Here is a 24,587-nt window from a genome sequence, read left to right on the forward strand (position 1 = left end):
ATGGACTTTTGGACTCAGAGGGAGAGGGAGAGGGTGGGATGATTTGGGAGAATGGGAATTCTAACATGTATACTATCATGTAAGAATTGAATCGCCAGTCCATGTCTGACGTAGGGTGCAGCATGCTTGGGGCTGGTGCATGGGGATGACCCAGAGAGATGTTGTGGGGAGGGAGGTGGGAGGGGGGGGTCATGTTTGGGAACGCATGTAAGAATTAAAGATTTTAAAATTAAAAAAAATAAAAAAAATTTTTAAAAATTAAAAAAAAAAATGAGTCAGATTTTCGCTGCAGGTGGCCAAAGTATTGGAGTTTCAGCTTCAACATCAGTCCTTCCAATGAACACCCAGAACTGATCTCCTTCAGAATGGACTGGTTTAATCTCCTTGCAGTCCAAGGGACTATCAAGAGTCTTCTCCAACACCACAGTTCAAAACCATCAGTTCTTCTGTGCTCAGCTTTCTTTATAGTCCAACTACCACATCCATACATGACTACTGGAAAAACCATAGCCTTGACTAGATGGCCCTTTGTTGACAAAGTAATGTCTCTACTTTTTAATATGCTGTCTAGGTTGGTGATAACTTTCCTTTCCAAGGAGTAAGCGTCATTTAATTTCATGGCTGCAGTCACCATCTGCAGTGATTTTGGAGCCCAGAAAAATAAAGTCAGCCACTGTTTCCACTGTTTCCCCATCTATTTCCCATGAAGTGGTGGGACCAGATGCCATGATCTTAGTTTTCTGAATATTGAGCTTTAAGCCAACTTTTTCACTCTCCTCTTTCACGTTCATCAAGAGGCTCTTTAGTTCTTCTTCATTTTCTGCCATAAGGGTGATGTCATCTGCATATCTGAGGTTATTGATATTTTTCCCAGCAATCTTGATTCCAACTTGTGCGTCTTCCATCCCAGCGTTTCTCATGATGTACTCTGCATATAAGTTAAATAAGCAGGGTGACAATATGCAGCCTTGACATACTCCCTTTCCTATTTGGAAACAGTTCGTTGTTCCATGTCCAGTTCTAACTGTTGCTTCCTGACCTGCATACGGGTATCTCAAGAGGCAGGTCAGGTGGTCTGGTATCCCCATCTCTTTCAGGATTTTCCACAGTTGATTGTGATCCACACAGTCAAAGGCTTTATCATAGTCAATAAAGCAGAAATAGATGTTTTTTTCTGTAACTCTCTTGCTTTTTCGATGATCCAGCGGATGTTGGCAATTTGATCTCTGGTTCCTCTGCCTTTTCTAAAACCAGCTTGAACATCTGGAAGTTCACGGTTCACATATTGCTGAAGCCTGGCTTGGAGAATTTTGAGCATTACTTTACTAGCATGAAGTGAGTGCAATTATGCTGTAGTTTAAGCATTCTTTTGCATTGCCTTTCTTAGGGATTGGAATGAAAACTGACCTTTTCCAGTCCTGTGGCCACTGCTGAGTTTTCCAAATTTGCTGGCATATTGAGTGCAGCACTTTCACAGCATCATCTTTTAGATCTGAAATATCTCAACTGGAATTCCATCACCTCCACTAGCTTTGTTTGTAGTGATGCTTCCTAAGGCCCACTTGACTTCACATTCCAGGATATCTGGCTCTAGGTGAGTGATCACACCATCGTGATTATCTGGGTCCTGAAGATCTTTTTTGTACAGTTCTTCTGTGTATTCTTGCCACTTCTTCTTCATATCTTCTGCTTCTGTTACGTCCATACCATTTCTGTCCTTTATCGAGCCCATCTTTGCATGAAGTGTTCCCTTGGTATCTCTAGTTTTCTTGAAGAGATCTCTAGTCTTTCCCATTCTGTTGTTTGCCTCTATTTCTTTGCATTGATCGCTGAGGTAGGCTTTCTTATATCTCCTTGCTATTCTTTGGAACTCTGCATTCAAATGGGTTTATCTTTCCTTTTCTCCTTTGCTTTTCACTTCCCTTCTTTTCACAGCTATTTTAAGGCCTCCTCAGACAGCCATTTTGCTTTTTTGCATTTCTTTTTCTTGGGGATGGTCTTGATTCCTGTCTCCTGTACAGTGTCATGAACCTCCATCCATAGTTCATCAGGCACTATGTCAGATCTAGTTCCTTAAATCTTAAATTTCTCACTTCCACTGTATAATCATAAGCGGTTTAATTTAGGTCATACCTGAATGGTCTAGTGGTTTTCCCATTTTATTCAATTTAAGTCTGAATTTGGCAATAAGGAGTTCATGATCTGAGCCACAGTCAGCTCCTGGTCTTGTTTTTGCTGACTATATAGAGCTTCTCCATCCTTGGCTACAAAAGATATAATCAGTCTGATTTTGGTGTTGACCATCTGGCGATGTCCATGTGGTGATGTATATGATGGAGTAGCCATCACAGTCAAGAAGAGTCCGAAATGCAGTACTTGGATGCAATAGCAAAAATGACAGAATGATCTCTGTTCATTTCCAAGGCAAACCATTCAATATCACAGTAATCCAAGTCTATGTCCCGACCAGTAATGCTGAAGAAGCTGAAGTTGAATAGTTCAATGAAGACCTATAAGACCTTTTAGAACTAACACCCAGAAAAGATGTCCTTTTCATTATAGGGGACTGGAATGCAAAAGTAGGAAGTCAAGAAACACCTGGAGTAACAGGCAAATTTGGCCTTGGAATACAGAATGAAGCAGGGCAAAAGGCTAATAGAGTTTTGCCAAGAGAATGCACTGGTCATAGCAAACACCCTCTTCCAACAACACAAGAGAAGACTCTACACATGGACATCACCAGATGGTCAACACCGAAATCAGATTTACTTCTCTATCCTAGAGCAATGCCTACACCACTCAGTAGATACTAATTGAATAGGTGAGTGATCAAATTAATTACCTTCAGATACTGGGAGGGTGGGCTTCCCAGGTGGCACTAATGTTAAGGAACCCGCCTGCCAGTGTAGGTGGTGCAAGAGATGTGAGTTCGACCCCTGGTTCAGGAAGATCCCCTGGAGGAGGGCATAACAATCTACTCCAGTATTCTTGCATGGAAAATCCCATGGACAGAGGAGCCTGGTGGGCTACAGTCCATAGATTTGCAAAGAATCCAACACTACTGATGCAACTTAGGACCCTCACATGCACTGGGAAGGTATGTGCCAAACTCCAGTGGTCACAAAAGCAGAAGTATGTCATGGACTGTATTCATTTCCTGTGGCTGCTATAACAAATTATCATAAAATTAGTGACTTAGCACAAACGTCTTATCTATAGTCTGTGGATCAGAAGCCTGACAGGAGCCTCATTTGGCTAAAATCAAGGTCTCGGCAAGGCTACCCTCTTTCTAGAGGCTCCAGGCTAGAATCCATTTCCCTGACCACCAGCTTCTGGAAGCTGCCTGTACTCCTTGACCTGAGGGTCCCTTCCTCCATCTTCCAGGCCAGCAAGAGCAGGTTGAGTCCTCCTCACATCACATTGCTCTGACCTTCTCTTCTGCCTCTTTCCACTATTAAGGACCCTTGTGATTCCACTGGGTCCACCTGGGTGGTCCAGGATGATTTCTTTAAAGTCAGCTGACCAACAACCTTAGTCCCACCTGCAACTTAATTCCTGTTTGCCATGTAAGCTAACATATTCACAGGTTTTGGGGATCAGGATGTGGACTTTTTTGGGGATCCATTTTTCTCCCTACCATAAAGACTAACAAGTGAGACATTTTGCCTAGAGCCTAAGGTTTCAGCTGCCAGTAGTGGCCATGGTTGTCAAGATTTAATATGTGGGCTTTATCTGGGAGGCACTGGGAAGTTACTCAAGGCTCTGGAGTCACGTGTTGGAACTGAGGCTTCAGGAGATGAAGACGGACTTAGAGCAGGTATTTGGTGGGAAATTGATGTTTACCTCTTTTAAAGCAATTGATTTTTTATTTCCCTCCTATACATACAGAAAGCTAGGTTCTTATTTAGAATTTCATAAACGAAGCAGAGTCCATTTATGGTGTCTTTTTAAAAACCATCCTGTCATATTACACATGTGTACAGCACATATATGGAGAGACTCATAAAGCCCTGTTACACAGACACACACACACACACTCTCTCTCTCTCTCACACACACACACACAGACACACACACACAATTTCCTCATACATAACCCCTCTGCTTCTCTCTGTACTTGAGATCTCTTTTCTGTGGCACTTGGTAGCCCTCTTTTTTTTTTTTCCCCCCTGCCCTGGCACACCCGAGTGACTTGTATCTTCCCACCAGTAACACAGGCTTATTTACGCAGGGAGTGATTCTCACAGGCGTCATTCTGTTGATATAAACCTTCCCTAGAAGGTACGTAAGAATCTCTAGGGAAATACATAGAGTTCGAAAAAGTCTGCCCTCCTTCAGTTTAACCATCACCACACAGTGGCTGTGATTTGACATAACTTCCTAGAATTGCTCTTCTCCCTGACCCCCACTGAGAATCTAGTGGATATGGAATACCTGGTTTTGAGTAGAGTCTGAGAATTTCTTACCTTTTTAATTAACTTGTTTGGCTGTGCCTCGTCTTCATTGTAGCACATGGGATCTTTGATCTTCATTGTAGGATCTTTAGTCTTGGCGTGTGGAATCTAGTTTCTGATCCAGGGATCGAACCCAGGCCTCTTGCATTGGGAGTGCAGAGTCTTAGCCACTGGACCTCCAAGGAAGTGCCCCAGAATTTCTTACCCTTTGATTAACCTCGTCAAAGCAGCACCATCAAGTAGAACTTTCTGTGATGACAAAATTGTTCTAATATGTCTATACTGCCCAGTGTGGGAGCCACAGCCACATGTGGCTATGAGTTCTTAAAATGTAGACTTATAGGAAAAATAGAGGACCCAGTGGGAGGATGGACAATGAATAAACGGTAACTCCTACTTTCATTTTGGATTGCCTTTTAAAAAATATTTTAGTTTATTTTTGGCTGGGCCAGGGCTTTGTTGCTTCACAAAGTTTTCCCCAGCTGCGTGCAGCTTGTGGGAGCTACCCTTTAGTTGTGGTACTCAGGCGTCTCGTCGCAGTGGCTTGTCTTGTAGTGGAGCACGGGCCCTAGGGCACTCGGGCTTTAGTATTTGCAGCTCCCAGGACCTAGAGGACAGGCGCAATGGTTCAGTTGTTCCGAGGCGTGTGGGATCTTCCCTGATCAGGGATTGAACCCACATCTCCTGCATTGCAGGTGGATTCTTTACCACTGAGACACCTGTGAAGCTCTGAATTACTTTTTAAATTATTGTGTTTTTTTTTTTTTTTTTTTTAGTTTTCGTAGTAATCAAATTGGTTCACATGGGTATAATTGTACTCATATTTTACCTATCCTCATTTTGATTGATGACTCAATATTTGATTCAAGTGTTATTCATGGGTCTCCTGACAAATGATTTTTGCTCTTGCCTCTGTTCTCTTTCCTGATAAATACATACATGCTTGTGCACTAAGGTGCTTCAGTCATGTCTGACTCTTTATGATCTTATGGACTGTAGCCAACCAGGCTCTTCTGTCCAAGGGATTCTCCAGGCAAGAATGCTGGAGTGGGTTGCCATGGCCTCCTCCAGGGGATCTTCCCAACCCAGGGATTGAACCCGAGTCTCTTTTATCTCCTGCATTGGCACACAAGTTCTTTCCCACTAGCGCCACCAGGGAAGCCTGAATATATTCATACATACATATATGAATATATTTACTGAGGCATAATTTACATAGGATACAATTCAGTTACAGTGTACAGTTTGATAGCTTTTTGTGTAGCAATGTATAGCTTTTCATCACATCAGAAAGTGATTACAACTATCACCAGGATTGCTTTTAAACATTTTCATCACCCCTAAAAAATCATTAACAGTCCCTCCTCAATTCTGTGTACTTACCACCCTCCTGCCCCAGCCATTTGCTAATCTACTTAACTGTCTGTATGGATTTATCTATTCTGAGCATTTCATATTGGTGAAATCATGTAATATGTGGTTGTTAGTGAATTCTTTCACTTAGCATGATGTTGTTCCTGTTTATCTATGCTGTTCATGTTGTAGTACTTCGGTTCTTTTTATTGTCAACTAGCATTGCATTGTGTAACTACGCCACATTTTATTTACCCATTCATTAGTTGATGGTATTTGGATTGTTTCCACTTTGTTTGTTACTATGAATGATGTAACTGTGAACATTTATGCTTAAGTTTTTGTATGAACATATATTTTCATTTCTCTTGGACATATATGGAAGGAGTGGAATTGTTATATAATAACTCTGTTTAACTTTTAGAGTAACTGCCAAACTGTTTTCCAAAGTGGCTACACTATTTTACTTTCCTACTAGTAATGTACGAGGATATCAATTTGTCCACAACCTTATCAACATTTTATTATCTTTTTTATTATAACCATTCTAGTAGGTGCAAAGTGATATCTCCTTATGGTTTTGATTTGCATTTCCCCGTTGGCTAATAATGTTGAGCATCTTTTCATGTGCTCATTGGTCATTTGAATATCTTCTTTGGAGAAATGTCTATTCTTGCCCATTTTTAAAATTGAGGAATTTGTCTTCCTTTGTTCTTTCAATGTGGCCTGAACAGGATGCTGATATGCTGACTGGTGATGAACAAGTATGGAAGGAAGTCCAAGAATCCCTGAAAAAAATTGAAGAACTGAAGGCACATTGGAGTATCCTTTTACCTATGGACTGAGTTGTTTATGGGATTGCTTCCTTACTGGTTGGAGCCTGGTATTAATGAATCCAAGTCCAGGCTTTGACCTCTCCATGAGCCAGAGAGCTTCATTCTGTTCCACAGGCACAGGCTGCATCCCTGTCCCCAGCCAACAATTTCAGTAATGGTGAGGGAAGATTGTGGTAAGGTCAATGTGAATTCTTCACCATTATTAGTTGATAATCAAAATTTATAGCTAGGATTAGTAGGATAGTATGGAGTACTCTCTTTACATATGTACAAGGTAACAAATTTCTGGATTCCCTTCCTCCCATGACCTACATCTCTATAATGTATAACTTAAAATCCTTATAATTTAATGACTGTAGTCATGACTACAGTGGTAGTCAGCGGTGCTACGCAGTATGTTTTCTTGGCATAAATAGTAAGGACCGTTAGTGGGTACACTTTAGAGTAAGGAGAGACCGTTTATGATGGAGGTCCTCTGGGAAAGCTCCACCGATGTTATACTGTGTGAAAAGTAGCCCAAATCAGGGACAAGGTTTATACAGGCAGAGGCTGAGAGGGAGCCACTTCCAGGAGTGGAATTAGCTTGAGCAAAAATGTGACAAAAGGAAACTGAAAGGTAAGGAGAAAGAGACTAATGTAGATTAAAAAAAAAAAGATTGCAAAACATCGTCAGATAAATTATATCCCAGGCACTAAGAAAATCTATAAATGAGGTTTCCAAAATACAGTGTTCTTTAAAGAGTTGTAAAAGAGCAGGAGAGGCAGTTAGACAAATGTTCCTATTTTTTAAAGGTGAAATAAGTAATTTCTAAAATCTATAGTCCAGTGGGGTTTTGATTGTTGTTAGCAGTATTGGTAAAGAATCTCGAGCTGTGGAATGGAAAGGAAGGAAAGGAATGGAAAGGAAGCTGTGATCGCCAGGATGCTGCAGGGGTTCCTTAAGAGCGGGTGAGTTCGCAGAGTCATGGCTTTCTTTGGTAAAGTTTGTATGTGGACTTCAGAAAGATTTGATTTTTAAAAAGTAACCAAGAGATTTATGCTAGATGCTAGAGTGACCAGATGTCTCATTAAATGGTTGAAGAGCCAAACTGCAGAACTGATGCTCAGTGGATCGCTGTCACTGTGGGGTGTCCTGTTCCCAAACCAGTGCTCTTCCACCTTTGCTTCAGCACCTTGTCTGAGGATGCAGGGCACAGGTTCATCAGATTCTCAAAAGTATTTGGACTGGAAGGATGACAGAGCTGGGATGACAAAATCAAGAGCTCAAAAGATCTTTGAAGGTTTGAATGATGCAATGATGCCTGAGATGAAGATGAAATTCAGTAAGAGGGTATCTCACATCTTTTATTTGGGCCAAAAAGTTCAAGTGTATAAATAGATATAAAGTTTGATGGCAGAATCTGTGAAAGAATTTTAAGGTTTTTAGTACACATCAAAATTCAATAAAACTTAAGAGTATGATATAATCCCCTCCACCCCAGAAAAAAAAAAAAAAAAAAACCACTCCTGTCATCTTGGACTTCATTAGTAGAACTAGAGAATAGAAAATGAGAAAGGTAATAGTATTAGTCCGATCATTTCTAAGATTTTCTCTTCAGTTTGGGGTAGGACACATTCAAAGGGGTAGAGAAGAAAATGAGTTTTGGGGAATGGAACCAGGATCAAGTGGTATTTGAAACTCTGCGGACAGGATGGGAGACAATTGGCAAGCAGTTGAATCTGAGAGCAAGATGGCTGTTCTCAGGCCCGGAGAGCTGTTGTTACACTGCAGAAAAGACTTGTTCCGTGTAGTGCCCTGCAGAGAAATTAGGGCCCGAGGATGATCAGTTCAGTCTCAATGGGATGAGCTTTACTGACGATGAACACTGTGCCAGGCGCCTTACTGGTTATAACCCACCTTATGGTCCAGGCAGGATTAAGAAGACACAAGCCGGTACTGCCCCCCCTCATGAGTAGCTGGGTGGTAAATACATAGATTAATATCTGAGGGACACTGAAAGCATAGCAGTCAACTTTGGGAGGTTAAAGGTTTCACAGAGGAGGCAACTGCCCGGGAGGGTTAGAAGGAGCTCACCAGGCAGGCAGTGGAAAAGGGGAGACCCTGAGGGAGAAGCCTGTGCCTGTGCGGAAGGCGCAGCCGCCTGCAGCCCAGTTAGAGTTGCTCAGTGTGAGAGACGGGAGCGTGGCAGGGCCTTGCTTCAGTGTCGTGCACCAGACTAGGTGTTACGTATAGGCTCGGGGACCATGGGAGGATTGTAAGCAGTGGACGATTCTAAGAGCCAGGGTTGTCAGTCTTTGAGTCTCAAGAAGTTAGCTCCCAGGGGGATTCAGTGTGTCCCCCTTTCTCTCCCCCCCTCAATTCTCTTGCAGTCATGGTAAACTCTGCAGAAAGGTGCCTGTCCTGGCATCAGCACTCTTTTCTCTTCGGGTAGGCTGTCTGCCCTGCTCTCCTCACTGGAAGAGAGGGACTTGTGGTCAACACCCAGCAAATGCCAGGGACTACATTTTTGAGCAAACATTATACATGTCAGCATTAGCTTGGGAGAAAAGCCGCTTAGTTAAAATTATTCCATTTTTTTGCTCACTGAGGTGTTTTTACAGGAAAGGTTTACCTTGTTTGCCAGGAGACTTGCCAGTGTTGCGAAGGGAAGTCGTCATGTGGTTCCTGCCAGCTTGCTGGGGCATAAAGCAGATGTATTCCTATCAGCGGCTGCATCTGGCTTTTACTTCCAAAGGCTTGTCACCCCAAACCTCTTTAAAATGAGTTGGAGCGTATATAAATGAATAGGCAAATAATACTGGAAGTCACACAACTTGATGTTAAAATAGGGTCAGAGTCTTGCCACAAAAATGTCTGGGTTATTGTGTAAGAGACAGTTGTTCCTCGTGATAATCCATCACATATCTAATCCTAGGATGAAAAGCCACAGAGGTTAGCCTGGAGTTTGTTACAAAACCAGTGCATTGCCTAAGACACCGCCTCCCCCAGCCTCTAGGGAATACGTGCAGTAAACTTTAAGCACACACGTCAGGTGAGTAAAACAGAAAGCCACCAAGTCACTTTTCTTCAGTAAATGTACCTCTTCCAAGACCACAGTTAACTCCTCAAAGACAGGACTCGGCCTAAAATGATAGAGCGTCATGTACAGAAAGGCTTGTTAGCTGTGAATTTTGGTGCCTGAAGTTCTGCCCAGGAAGTCAGGCCTGTAGTGCCAGGTGTTCTGCCTTCTGAGGATTATATACTTCTTGTGAGGATTAATAAACATATGAGCTCTTGGGAGTTTAGGGGAGAATGGATACATGTATATGTAACGCTGGGTCCCTTTGCTGTTCACCTGAAACTCCCACAACATTAATTGGCTGTAATATTAGTGATAGTTTTTGAGTCATGTCCGACTCTTTGCCACCCCATGGACTATAGCTCCCCAGGCTCCTCTGTCCATGGAATTCTCCAGGCAAGACTACTGGAGTGAGCTGCCATTCCCTTCTCCAGGGTATCTTTCTGACCCAGGCATCAAACCCAGGTCTCCTGCATTGCAGGCAGATGCTTTACCATCTGAGCCACCAGGGAAGCCCCTCCCCAATACAAAATAAAATAAAAAGGTAAAAAAGAAAGATATGAGCTCCCACTCACATAGTTGACTTGATTGGTTTATTTAAACTGTTTACTAATGTATTGGAAAGCAGTGCCCTGAGAGTCTGAATGCTGGAAGAAGTAGATTTGGCTGAGCACACACACATTGTTTAAGGATAGACTTGGATCACTTTTGTTTTATACTCAAAAAATTTGAGATCCAGCGGAATGGATTTCTTTCAATTGCTTTCCCTTGTGTGTGCCTATGGGTTGTGTTTTTGGTTTCATATATGCCCAAGGTTCAAATGACACAGAAGCAAAAATGAGCTCCTCCTTTTTTTAAAAGGAATCTCTCTAAAGCGTCTTTAATTTCAGATGAGTTTTGAAACAGCAGCTAACTATAAAGTGAACTTAGTCTTTAGCTGAGTTTAATAAGTAGCTGCATTCATTTGAGGACTAGGTTTCAGGAGAATTCATCTAGTAGGACTAGGAGGAAAGAATGGCTCTCTGGAAATCTAAGCCCCCAAAGCACAGGCTTGGTTGGAAGATGGCTTGTTGATGTAAACAGAATTCCTTCTCTGAGACGCCACTTACATGTTTTGTTTCTCAAGTGTGTTTTCAGGCAGCTCATTTGTGCAAAATAATGGGCACTTCCTTCCCTCCTGTGGCTGGGAGCTCTTCAGCGTTGTAGAGAATTTCCTTTCACTTTTGTTTTCTCTTGATGAACACAATGAATCCTTAACTGAGGTTAATAACAGAGTGGGAACAGGTTCTGGCCATGTGCCAGTCGATCATAAGCAGTAACGCTGAGCGGCTTCCTGATATCAACATCTACCAGCTGAAGGTGCTCGACTGCGCCATGGACGCCTGCATCAACCTCGGGCTGCTGGAGGAGGCGCTGTTCTACGGCATCCGGACCATGGAACCCTACAGGTGAGTCGAGGGCACAGGCTAGAGTAAGGGGCAAAGACTCGAAAATGTGACCTCATGCTCATCAGAGCTGCTTTATAAGAGTGCTGCATCTGCTGCTCGCTTGATGTGTAAAGCCAAACCTTTGTTCACTGATGTGTTCATTCATCATTATGAAGTTCCTTCCATGTGTCAGGCGCTGTGTCTGTGCAGGGACTAGTGAGATGCTGTCTCTATATGGAGCCGGCGATTCTAATCAAGTGTGCTGCTCCAGGTGGCAAAGGCAAGTGCAGGGCCCGGGGCAAGGGGGGCAGAGAGGAGTGCAGCACAGACGCAGCTTGTGCGCTGGGGCTGTGGCATTAGCTCTGCTGATGGACGCGGTTCGGGGCCCTCCGTCTGGCTGACAGCAGTGCTGGTTTCTTTCACTTCTCAGGGCTTCATGGTTGCTGGGGTGCCTTCACTTGAATCATCTGACCTCCTAACCGCCTTATGACCCGAGCTGGAGAGCAGGGAGACAGCCCTGTCAAACACATCACTGAGTCAGAGGAAGGGACTGTTGCTCATTGTTTCTTGACTAGTCTCAGCTCCTCCAGGCCAGTGTGTGTTTCACCCCAGATCAGAGGAACTTCAGGAGGAATAGCAGTGTTAAAGTCTGGTGCTGAGAGTTTGGCATTGGTGGGTGTGGGACCCTGGTTTGCAATAGGCTAAGAACCTAAAGCTGTGGAGGTGATGGAATTCCAGTTGAGCTATTTCAAATCCTAAAAGATGATGCTGTGAAAGTGCTACACTCAATATGGCAGCAAATTTGGAAAACTCAGCAGTGGCCACAAGACTGGAAAAGGTCAGTTTTCATTCCAATCCCAAAGAAAGGAAATGCCAAAGAATATTCAAACTACCACACAATTGTATTCATCTCAAATGCTAGTGAAGTCATACTCAAAATTATCCAAGCCAGGCTTCAACAGAACGTGAACTGTGAACTTCCAGATGTTCAAGCTGGATTTAGAAAAGGCAGAGGAACCAGAGATCAAATTGCCCACATCTGCTGGATCATGGGAAAAGCAAGACAGTTCCAGAAAAACATCTACTTTTGCTTTTTTGACTACACCAAAGCCTTTGACTGTGTGGATCACAACAAACTGTGGAAAATTCTTAAAGAGATGGGAATACCAGACCACTTGACCTACCTCATGAGAAATCTGTATGCAGGTCAGGAAGCAACAGTTAGAACTGGACGTGGAACAACAGACTGGTTCCAAATCAGGAAAGAAGTATGTCAAGGCTGTATATTGTCACCCCAGTTATTTAACTTACATGCAGAGTACATCATGAGAAACGCTGGACTGGATGAAGCACAAGCTGGAATCAAGATTGCTGGGAGAAATATCAGTAACCTCAGATATGCAGATGACACCACCCTTATGGCAGAAAGTGAAGAACTAAAGAGCCTCTTGATGAAAGTGAAAGAAGAGAGTGAAAAAGTAGGCTTAAAACTCAAAATTCAGAAAACTAAGAACATGGCATCTGGTCCTATCACTTCATGGCAAATAGATGGAGAAACAATGAAAACGGTGTGAGACTTTATTTTGGGGGGCTCCAAAATCACTGCAGATGGTGACTGCAGCCATGAAGTTAAAAGACACTTGCTCCATTGGAAGAAATGCTATGACCAACCTGCTGCTGCTGCTAAGTCGCTTCAGTTGTGTCCGACTCTGTGCAACACCATAGACAGCAGCCCACCAGGCTCCCCCATCCTTGGGATTCTCCAGGCAAGAACACCAGAGTGGGTTGCCATTTCCTTCTCCAGTGCATGAAAGTGAAAAGTCAAAGTGAAGTCATTCAGTCGTGTCTGACCCTCAGCGACCCCATGGACTGCAGCCTCCCAGGCTCCTCCATCCATGGGATTTTCCAGGCAAGTGGGGTGCCATTGCCTTCTCCGATGACCAACCTAGACAGCATATTAAAAGGCAGAGACGTTACTTTACCAACAAAGGCCCATCTAGTCAAGGCTATGGTTTCTCCAGTAGTCATGTATGGATGTGAGAGTTGGACTATAAAGAAAGCTGAGCACAGAATTGATGCTTTTGAACTGTGGTGTTGGAGAAGACTCTTGAGAGTCTCTTGGACTGTAAGGATATCTAACCAGTCAATCCTAAAGAAAATCAGTCCTGAATATTCATTGGAAGGACTAATGCTGAAGCTCCAATACTTTGGCCACCTGATGGGAAGAATGGACTCATTCAGAAAGACCCTGATGCTGGGAAAGATTGAAGGTGGGAGGAGAAGGGGGATGAGATGGTTGAGAGGATGAGATGGTTGGATAACATCACCGATGTCATGAGTTTGAGTAAACTCTGGGAGATGGACAGGGAAACCCGGCATGCTGCAGTCCATGGGATTGCAGAGTCAGACACGACTGAGCAACTGAACTGAACTGGAGAACCTAAGTTTGGAAGATGAGATAGATCAGTCTAGAAGAAAGGACACAGAGACATACATACCACCATCTGAGGTTGGAATAGCCATCTCCAGCATGAAACAAGGTCACCGAGTGTGGTGAAGGTGCCTTGAAAGCATCTGAGACCTGCAGGGGTTGGAGGTGGGGGGTAGTTTCCGGGGGTAGCAGAGGCACTGTTCCAGGGAGATGTCGAGTTTCGCAACTCTGAAGACCGTATGATGTCAGCCCTAAGGGACTGAGCAGAGGGAGGATCCAGTCTAGACTTATGCAACATGGACAGCAGGCAGGGGAGTGGTCCTCGGAGAAGGAGGAGAGCGAAGTAGAGCCCAGGGTGCCACCTGTCTGCACTTGAGGAAGAGCCTCGGAAGACAATGGAGCGGGGAAGTTACCAGGATCCACATGATAAGAACAGAAGCAAGTCCAGGATCTAGCATATGGGTTCAGGCAAAGGAAGGAAGCTGGAAATGACATGCTTGGTCAGGAAGCCAGGAGCATGGTGCAGACCCACCAGCCAGGTGCATGGCAGAAGTCCACAGGCCAGCCACAGCACCCAGGTGACCCTGAGGGCGTTTTTCAGAGCTTCTCTAGGTGGTTTCTTCCACTGCCTTGTGGTTGAACAGCTTTGGAATCCAGACTGTGAGTCAGCTTTAATCAAACTTATAAGAGATTGCCTTGAGGGCTGAGACTGTAGACTTTCCCATGAGCGTGAAATGTCTGTTAGGTATGATGAATCTTGCGGGTTCTCAGAAAATAGGAATTGAATACAAAGAGATAAGGCTTCGTTCACTTTCTGAGCCTCTGTGTTGCAATGAGAGGCAGGTTGGGGACGGTTGGCGTTACCTCTCTGAACTCAGGGCTGGGTCTCAGGACGCTGAACTGCAGGCTGCCTGATGAGTGAATGGATGCCAGCCAGGAGACAGAAAATCCTCCTTCCTCCAGACCCCCTTGGCAGCCACTCACCCCATGCTGCTGGCTGGGCTGGACACACACTGACCCTTTCTATCCATCCTCCCCTTCCTTTCTGCAGCCAAGCCGCCCCTGCCCCCAGTGCAGAAACATACATTGGTCCCCTGATTCATTAAGAAGGCAGCATGCCTTTGAGGGAGCTCCTTCTGCACGTACTTTTGAATTCTCTTTTCTCTATACCCACTGAGGCTTCTCTGAAGGACTTTCTTACCCCTTCATTAACTGGCAGTTTCACCAACTTAAATTTGAATCAAACAAAGAGGCCTTTCTTGTAAGTGAGGCCAAATCCACCAGAATGTACTCCACGTTGTTTGGAATACATTTGCTTATGTTTCTCTGGTGTTTGGCAGGTCATGTTCACTCTGTAAATGTACCCTCTGTTCTTAGGCTGGGTGACATGTTTCCAAGCTTCCCTCCATTTTGCCTCCTGGAGCTTGTTACAGAGTTCCTCTGCGGTGTTCTGTATTTCAAGAAATCAAATCTGCAGCAATCCACCTCAAATGAGTGGGAACTGAACGGTTTGTTTTCAGAGCTGTAGCAGAGAAGAAGGAGATGAGTAACCCAGAACCAACAGAGTTAAGAGAAAGGAGAGAGGGGTGGATGCTGGCGGACTTGGTCCTTTCTCCCCTCAAGCCCTTTAACAATCGTAAACTGTGAGGTGGGAATCCCAAAGTGGGCAGTGGGCCATAGGTGAGGGACTCAGCAGTCTACACCATCTCCCAGCAGATGCTCTTTGTTTTATTGTGTTAGCCCCTCAGTCATGTCCAGCTATTTGCAACTCCATGGACTGTAGCTCACCAGACTCCTCTGTGGAATTCTCCAAGCAAGAATACTGAAGTGGGTTGCCAGTTCCTCCTCCAGGGGATATTCCTGACCAGGGTCTTCTGCATTGCAGGCAGATTCTTTACCATCTGAGCCACCAGGCAAGCCCAGCAGATGCTCCGGGGGAGCTTTTTGTCCACCTCTAGCCAAGGACATGGGCAGTTAGGCATGTGTTACTGAGAGGTGACTGGATTGCTGTCTGCTGTAACAGGTTTACAATGTTGACATTACTGTTTTAAACAACTAGCTTGAGGTCAAGACTCTCATAGAGATTTTGTCACTGCTGACCTTGGTGAAATCATAACTGCCAACCTGAGAGAAGGTGTCCATTATTCCATTTTTATCCAATCCAAATCAATGCATTTCCCTCAACTCCCTTCTTGCCACTCCACTTATTTTTACTCAATAGAAGTTCCTTTTATGATGCAACATAAAATATTAAGTTCTTTATGTTCCATAAAGCAATTTAGAATTAATTCACATAGGACAAAATGTGTAATCTTTAGTATTGACTCATAATATGTCCCCTGAGGGTATCTGTGCATGTATCTCTGATTATATATGCAGGGTCATCTGTCCCTTAGCACTGCAGACATTAAACAGAATGAAAGTGAGTTAAAGATACTTCACAAATGTTATTTAAAAATTTAGTTCGGTCAAATCTCAGCCATATGATAAATTGGGTCCTGCAAGTTAGTGTGCCAGTTGGTAGTTTAGAACTTGGAAAGAATTTTCTTATTGAAGAAGGTGTTACAGATCATCTGAGGTCCCCTGGACCAGCCCATGAAAGTCTGCTCAGCATCATCAACGTAGGCCATAAATTAAAAAAAGAAAGAAAGAAATACCAAAAACAAAATTGTACATAGTTTTAAAAACTAAGATTTAAATTATGTTGAATACAAATGAAACTTGATTTTCTTTAGGAACCAGAGGATGATATGGAAATAGAGAGGCTTTTTAAGGCTTCAAGGAGTACTTTCAAGATATCTGCACATTCTGTTAACTTTTATGGTAAGAATAATGTATACTTTTAGGAAAGGACATTTTCAAAACAATGGAAAGGTAAAAAACCACCCTTTTCTTTCACACTCCTTTCCTGCTCCCTGACAATAGCCGTGGTGAGTTTCTTTCTGCACTTTTCAACGTGTGAGGCGCTCATCTGAATATATTTCAAAGCCCCACTATCCCCTTCTTTCCTCACTTTCCCCTCCTTTCCTCACTTTCTCTCTTCTTGTCTTTCTTAGGAAGAGACTTGGTCCCCATCCTGATCTATTAAATATGCCTACTAGCCTGGTGGGTGGGGAAAGAAAGGTGAGAAGGAGAAAAAGAATATAGAAGCCAGTGGGATTCTCCTCTGTGGAAGAGAGTGAAGGGAAAAAAATAGGGCCTCTCTCTGTCTCATGTTCCATAACTGACTTTTTTCACTTTATAACCAATGTGGACATCCGGGCCTCATTCTGTACCTATTCTTTGTAACAGACAGCTAGTATATCATCTCATGAGTGTACCGTAATTCATCCCTCTGGTTTCCATGTATGTTTACCATGTCAAACAATACTATGATTAACAGCCATGTACTTGTGTGCTTGTATTCCAATGTGACTGAATCCATAGTGTGAGTCCACATGATAAATTCCTTAAATGCTAATTTGCTCTAGCAAAGGTGATGTTCATTTTCAATGTAGATAACTATTACCAATTTGTGTCCCCCATCCACCAAAATGCCTCTCTTTCTTCTAAAGGATTAAGAATGGATGGCATGATCTTGATGATATCTGGTTTAAATTCATTTCACAATATATAAGGACCTTCTCATTTCCCTGATCAAGGTCTGTTCTTATAGAGTGAGGTTTGCTTGGACTGATTTACTTGTCCACAAGTAGTGCTGGGTATGACATTTTGTAAACTACCTTTAAAGACGCAGGATAGGCATGATGAAGGATCTTAAGCATGAGTGCGTATATGATGGTGCCATGATCAGAGAAAGAAGTAAGGGGGTATGAAATCCTCCGTAGGGGAAAGAAGGCATGAAAGAGTAAGATTTCATCTTAGGTCAGTTTCTGTGCTTTGTTGTCAGGAAAAAAAAAAAAATAGTGGGAAGAACAGAAGTAAAATGCAGCTAGTGGTTTGTGTACATGACATAGTTACAAGTAAGAGTCTGTAAATCAGACATTGCCAGTAATTACATAGCAGCCGCCTCCATTTTCATTTTGCCAGTAATTTTTAAACTTTTCCCTTAGAAGCTTCAGCAGATAAGTTAATGAAATGTAAGGCTTCGTCAGAGCAGTACCTTCTACTACTGTTTTCAAACTGGCTTTTCCCCTGAAGATGTACAGCTGGTCTTTTGTGGGGGTTTTGTCATCCGTCAATACGACGTTCTAGTCTGGGAGGCAGCAGGGCATGTGAGCGCACGTTACCCGGGTACAGTCACTCACTCAGCACTTCCCTGGGCCTGCTCTGCTGTTCCTTCACGTCTCCGTGTCACACAGACCTTGTGAGATGGCTCCAGGAGGATGCTCCCCTCCGTATCCCTGTCACTGAAGCTCATCCCTAGACTGCAGGGTCTTGTGTGGTAAGACTTCCCTCAGCCACACTCATAGAGGAGGACCCAGAAAATCAAGCCAAGCCAGGTCTCCATCCAGGAGCGGATGCGAGCATCTGAGTTTCACCCGGTGCTCTGTTCGCTTACGGTGTTTGCCATCTATCTTCCATGCTGAGGTTTACAGAATTATTTCACCCAATGAATGAACAAATGTTTTATTCTCTGCTCACTGATGTGGACAGTAATCCCTTAGCCACTTAGTCATTTTTTTTTTATACACTGTAATTTTCAATTAAAGTATCTTCGGTGGCCAACCCCCTGTGTAAGATTTTAAGCCCTGTGTGCATGTTTGTGTAAAGCACAGAATTACCCGATACCTCTAATCATGGCCTTTCTCTTTGCTGCCAGTTCTGTGAGCTTCATTTCTTAGCCATCGCCTCTTACCTTGACACTGGGGCAGTGACCGCCTGCTTGGCTGTGGGGGAAGGGACCCGTTGAGATCTAAGTGATCTTAATTTTACCCATTTAATAGCAGAACTTTAATACCAAAAGACTGTCTTTTTGGGGGAAAAAAAATTATTTATTTATTTCTTTGCTTGTTTTTGGCTGGGCTGGGTCTTCGTTACTGTGCGAGCTGCTCTCTAATTGTGGTGTACGGGCTTCTCGTTGCAGTGGCTTCTCTTGTTGCGGAGCACAGGCTCTAGGTACCCAGGCTCAGTAGTTGCAGCTCCCGGGCTCTTGAGCACGGGCTCAGTAGCTGTGGAGTGCGGGCTCAGTAGCTGTGGAGTGCAGGCTCAGTTGCCCTGTGGCATGTGGGATGTTCCTGGCTTAGGGATCAATCCCGTGTCTCCTGCCTTGGCAGGAGAACTCTTTACCACTGAGCCATCAGGGAGGCCCCCAGAGGGCTCTTTTAATATAGAATCTAGAAATGCAACAATAGGAAAATGCAAAGGCAGAGAGGGGAAGGAAGACGGTGAGGACAGCACCTCCGATGAGCTGCAGCAGTTCAGGTGCACGTGTGTTTCCTAAACTACTGACTTGAGCTCGTGCCTAGCGACTCCCGTTTTCCAGGAATGCATAACCTGGAGCTAGTGTGAGCCTGTTGGTAGAAGAAAGGAGAGCAGGATAAGCAGTTTCTCTCACTGTACTTTTCTTGGGGCAGCAGAAAAAAAAACATCTCACCTTCAGTGGTCCAATCCTCTAAAAATACCCTAACTTCTCTTTCGCTCTAGTCATCTTGCTGAAGATGCTGCCTGTATGTTTGGGGAAAGACCTGTTTATCAACAGTGTGCTGGATGGTTCCAGTTACTTGAGAATAACCCAGCTTTGTGGTCTTAGTTCTGAAAGAAATAAAGGATAGTCTGTGCTTAGAGTTGGCATGAGGCTCTGATAGTCTCTGAAAGAGATGAGGGGTGACCACGAACCCACCCATTGTCCTCGATGCAGCGGTTCCTCTGTCTATCGCTGCCACCCCAGGCTCTCTGGCCTCTGAACAAGGGCTGCAGATTTTGCCAGAGCTCTAGCTCTAAACAGGCCAAGGTCATGGGCCAGCTTCACAAACCAAGTCTTCATCCAACCTGGCTATTCCCAAATAACTGGGCACTGCTGGTATATGTACAGCCCCTGCTGGGAAGGGAAGGTGACCCACACATCGCCCCAACATGCTGTTCATAGCAGCACACACGTAAAATCCATGCTTCCTCCTGCCTCTTGGCCATACCACTTCTGATGTTTGTTTCCTGGCTACAGTCTGGCCACCTCCTGATCATCTTTCAGAGGCCCCACCTTCTGCTTTGCCCTGATCCTAGGAAATCTTTGCTGAACTTTATTCAACTCCCCATCCTACCCTCCCCCCCACCCCATCCCATGCTTGAGTTGTTAGATCAGCCCATTGCCCATAGCCACATTCCTCCTCTCAGACAAGAAAATCCTGCAGCCTCAGGCCAGCCTCATCTGTTCCCACTCTTGCTTTGACTCTAGAGACCCCAAGCTGGGTGGGGACACAGGATCTATCTCTCCTCTGTTGCATTTGCCTGTTGCTCAGTAAACAACCTCCTTGTGGTGTCAGATGAAAGCCACGCTCCACCCTGGGATCAGGTACCTGCACCGGAAGGCATTTCATCTTCTGCGTTCACAAGTGTGTATCCTCTGAGAAATGGTGTTCAGTCCTCCTGTTTATGAAAGCATTTCCAGAAGAAAATCATTCCTCATTCCATTTCGCATTTTTTTTTTTTAACTTTCACAAGCCATCGCTGAGTACTTTGACTTTGCTGACAGAAATCTTCTGTTTCTTATTACAGCAAATTGTACCCTGAGCAGCAGGATATCAAATCCTAGGGAATCTTTTGGGATGCGTTGAATTTCTCCTGTTGAATCAATCTCTTGCTTGGCTGCCCCTGCAGGCACATAGCTACTATCTCTTTTCCTTTTTCTCAGCTCTTGGAAGAGAAAGTAGGAGGAAAAAAAAAAATAAATATATATATATATATATATATATATATATATATATCTCTCTCCCATTTTCCTCTGTAGGGAGCCAACAGAAAATCAGGCAGGCCTGAGAAAGGGGAAGTGACAGATACAGCTTCAGAAGGTTCAAAATGAATCCATGAAAACCAACCTTAATTTCATATAAATACATGTGTTATAATTAAACAAAAATGTTTTGATCCATACACTCACATTCTATTTATCTGTGTATTTGAGTGAAGTCCATACTGAGTTTTCAGAAATTCTCCAAGGATAGATGAATGGACCTTGGATTAAATTACACAAGTAAAGCTGATTTATCAAGCCTCATACGTTTGATCACTTACAGAGAATGGTGATGGCATCTGTAAGGAACAGTAAGAGGTCCTTGAAATAAATGAAAGATGGGGAGTAAATAGCGCCCAAAATGATAGGACCCACTTCTTGAGAGAGCCAGGTTATTTTGACCTGGAACAATATCCTTCCGCCTAGATAGTTCAAAGCTCATGAGCTCATGAGAGCATGAAAAGTGAAAGTGTTAGTCGCTGAGTCCTGTAGGACTCTGGACCCCATGGACAGTAGCCTCGGTCTATGGAATTCTCCAGGCACGAGTACTGGAATGGGTAGCCATTCCCCTCTTCCCGGGATCTTCCCAACCCAGGGATCCAATCTTGGTCTCCTGCATTGCAGGCAGATTCTTTACTGTGTGAGCCACCAGCATACTGCCTGGGGGGGAAAATGTGTGATATGTTCAAGGGATGCAACCCAGCCAGGGACGAGGAAACTGGCGTGCAAGGGGTGGCTGTCTGTAGCCTTGAACAGGGCAGAGGGCGGGGCCCTGGGGGCCGCAAGGGGAGTGGAGACAGCACGGGCTCTACAAAGAATGCATGGCTGATGGAAGTGGCGCTTCCTACACAAAGCACACCAATCACGCGATTACACTGCCCTTCAGAATTAAAGAGAAACAAATCTGCTCTTGCTTGTAATGGGAACTATCACCGTAATATCCTCCCGGAGTGAGATAAATCGGGTTTAGCCGTCACAGAAGCATCCGCCAGCTATCCTTTAGCATCCTCTTTTGAGAGGAGCGGGTGAGAGGACGGTAAGAGCTCTCCTCCACCTTTCAGCTTCCCTCAACTGAAAAGTAATTGCTCTTATTTAGTAAGAGCCTTCTGTGGACCAGGCAGCTTGCTCGTCCCTCTTATCCTCCCAGCACAATGAGCAGGAAGTTAGCCTGCCCTGTCCTCCACATGCAAAGGCTGAGGATGAGACCTAGGTGACTTGCCAGCTCGGTGGCAGAGCTGGGGTTCAGGCTCGGGCCTTACATTTATTTATTTTATAGTGATTATAATTTTCCAGAAGAGTGTTTGAGTCAGCTTGACCCCGGATCTGCTTGATTATAAAAGTCTGGGTTGTTACTACACTGTAGACGGCTGAGTAGTCTTTCCAGCTCCACCACCTTGCCATCCTGCTACATGAATCTATCATGATTCTTTTTGTTACAAGTGACAGAAACCCATCTCAGGCTGCCTAAGCATTGAAGGGAGTTTGCTGCCCACAGAACCGCTCAGCCAGGGACGGAGTTACTGTGACAGAAGGCAGGGATCCAGGCTGGGTCATCAGCTGGGTCTCTGCCTCTCTTACTCCCAGTCCTTCCCTCCTCCTCTCCCCACATCTGTTTCTCTCTGCGCCCTCCTCTATTGCCTTCATTCTTTCCCACACAGGCCATCTCCCCACAGTGCAGTAGAGAAGATGGCTTCCAGTAGCCCCTGTTCACCTTCTCCTAGCTCTGTGATAAAAGAAGACATATTTCCTCTAGCTCTAAATTTTTTGGTTTTTTGGGGGGCCATGCCATGTAGCATGTGGGGTCTTAGTCCCCTGACTAGGGATCAGACCTGCACCCCTGCAGTGGCAGTGGGAAGTCATAATCACTGGACTGCCAGGGAAGTCCCTCTAGCTGCACATTTAAGAGCATGTGTTTTGGGTGGACTTGTTTCACCTTTGGGTCTCATGCCCTCTGCTGCTTGCACCAAGGGAGTCGATGTGCTGGCAGCCCTTCCATCCTACACCAGTAACAAGGTGCAGGATGGACAGAGAGTGTTCAAAAGCTTGGACTTTCGATCCAAGTGAATCAAAAGTCATGATGAATGACTGATGTGAATGATGGACAAAGCAGAATGTTCTCCACTGTACTAGTGTACTCAGAGATGATCTAGGAAAATTTTTGGAAAGAAAAAATTTCATATATATCACCACGTGTAACATAGATTGTGCTCACATGTGTCCGACTCTTTGTGACCCCATGGTCTGTAGCCCGCAAAGCTCCTCTGTCCATGGGATTCTGCTGGCAAGAATACTGGAGTGGGGTGCCATTTCCTATTCCAGGGGATCTTCCCCACCCAGGGATCAAACCCACGTCTCTTGAATCTCCTGCAGGGGGATTCTTTACCATTTGTACCACCTAGGAAGCCTGTGTAAAATAGATACAGCATACAGAGCTCAGCCCCAGTGCTCTCTGACAACCTAGAGGAGGGTGATGGGGGCAGATGGGGGTGGGAGGGAGATTTAAGAGGGAAGGGACATATGTATACTTGTGACTGATTCACATTGTTCTACAACAGAAACCAACACAACATTATAAAGCAATTATCCTCCAATTAAAAATAAATTTAAAAAAAGGAAAAATCCCAAGGTGGGAAAGAGAGTCCAAAGGCTGGTAAATAAAAAGTTATGACATGGGAGAGAAAGAAAAGGCAGCATTCTACTGTTAAAGTTATGAATTAGGAATGACGTTCTGCAAGAGCAGATTCCTAGAATTTTAAAAGGAGCGGCAGGATTCAGTTGGATCAGAACGCAAGATAGCTGCTTAAGAAGTCTGTTTGCTGTAAGAGCAACGGATGGGTCAGGGTGCTGGTGAGGCCCAACCTGAGGCAGAGAAGTTGTGTAAGAAAGGGCACCCGATGGCAGCGTGTGGTCTATTGTGTTCAGGGTTTTCAGTCCCTGTGTGTGTCACCTGTTTCTGGCTGTTGGCACTAAGGAACATGACCAGAAGACTGCATTCAGTTTGGAGGTGCTGCAGAAAGAGTACACCTTGATTTCATCAAGGAGTTTGATAATGTCTTCTGGTATGTTTCCTATAGATGGAAAAAAATGGGCTAGTAAAGTTGGTTTATGCCTTTTAAACAGCCATTTCTGAACTGTAGCCATTAACAGATTGATAGACTCCTTTGGGCAAACATATAATGATATCTGCCTCAAAGCTCCACTTTTTTGGTTCTGAATCAACATTTTTATTAAAGACTTAATGAGAAGAATACATAGGAGTTATGTATATCAAATTTGCAAGGGATGCAAAGCTGAGTAGAATAATTAATACTTTGGAGGACTAAACCAAACTTCGGAATTATCTCCTTAATTAGAAACATTTGACCAGTGCCAACAACATGAACTTAAACAGGGATACACAGAAAAGTCTGCATTTGTGACAAAAAATTCAGTAACTGGCTGGAGAGTTTTTGTAGTATTTTGTAGTAGATAATTTTTGGATGCCCCACCAGCATTAATTCCTCTGCTCTTTGTCTTAATAGAACCTCAGATGTCCTAGCCATGTAGTTTATATGTGCTTGACTGACCACGGGGCACTTCATGATTAGCTTAAGCTAGAAAATCATGTTTCTCTGGTCTCCTGACTCAAGCCAGACCAGTTAGAGCCAATGATGGTCCATTCTTAGACTTTTATTTGCAATATTAAGAAAGTAAACTTCCCTTTCCTATGCCTCATGATAGAGGAAGCATATGGCTGCAGGAGATGCAGGCTGCTAGATTATAAAGAGAGAGAATGGAGATGAAACCCAGGAAGCACAGGGAAGGAGTGGAGAGAGATCCTGGTTCCCATTGTTTAAGCATTGCCTGAAACCAAATTCAGCCCTATAATATTGAGTTACACAACACTTAGGCTGATAGATGTCATTTTTTAATCAGCCAGTTTGAACTGGACTTCTTGGCTCATATAATATAAAGAATCCTAACTGCTCTCTATGGGGGGGGGGGGGGGAGGTTGCAGGAGACGAGTGCAGTGCAATGGCCAAGAAAGATAATGCCGCCTTATACTGTGTGTGCAAGTCACTCAGTCGTGTCTGACTCTTTGCAACCACATCAACCATACAGTGCGTGGAATACTCCAGGCTAGAACACTGGAGTGGGT

The 24,587-nt window shown here is 44.2% G+C and overlaps 1 protein-coding gene and 1 long non-coding RNA gene across 6 annotated transcripts in view; one reads left to right on the forward strand and one right to left on the reverse strand.

The window, feature by feature from the left end:
* Positions 1-24,587, forward strand: part of SMYD3 (SET and MYND domain containing 3) — a 770,036-nt gene that overhangs the window by 647,984 nt on the left and 97,465 nt on the right. For all 5 annotated transcript variants that reach the window (XM_027976324.3, XM_060396390.1, XM_042257173.2 and 2 more), the window contains 2 exons: positions 6,542-6,629; positions 10,976-11,150. In XM_027976324.3, the coding sequence (XP_027832125.2) occupies positions 6,542-6,629; positions 10,976-11,150 (263 nt within the window). The remainder of the gene's footprint in view (positions 1-6,541; positions 6,630-10,975; positions 11,151-24,587) is intronic.
* LOC121820770 (uncharacterized) lies at positions 6,305-9,521 on the reverse strand. Its single transcript, XR_006061456.2, has 2 exons — positions 9,256-9,521; positions 6,305-6,595 (listed from the first exon to the last, which is right to left on the reverse strand). It is a non-coding gene; the product is annotated as an uncharacterized LOC121820770 (long non-coding RNA).

The sequence above is a fragment of the Ovis aries genome, chromosome 12 (assembly GCF_016772045.2).
Source record: "Ovis aries strain OAR_USU_Benz2616 breed Rambouillet chromosome 12, ARS-UI_Ramb_v3.0, whole genome shotgun sequence".
In the NCBI taxonomy this organism is placed as follows: domain Eukaryota; kingdom Metazoa; phylum Chordata; class Mammalia; order Artiodactyla; family Bovidae; genus Ovis; species Ovis aries.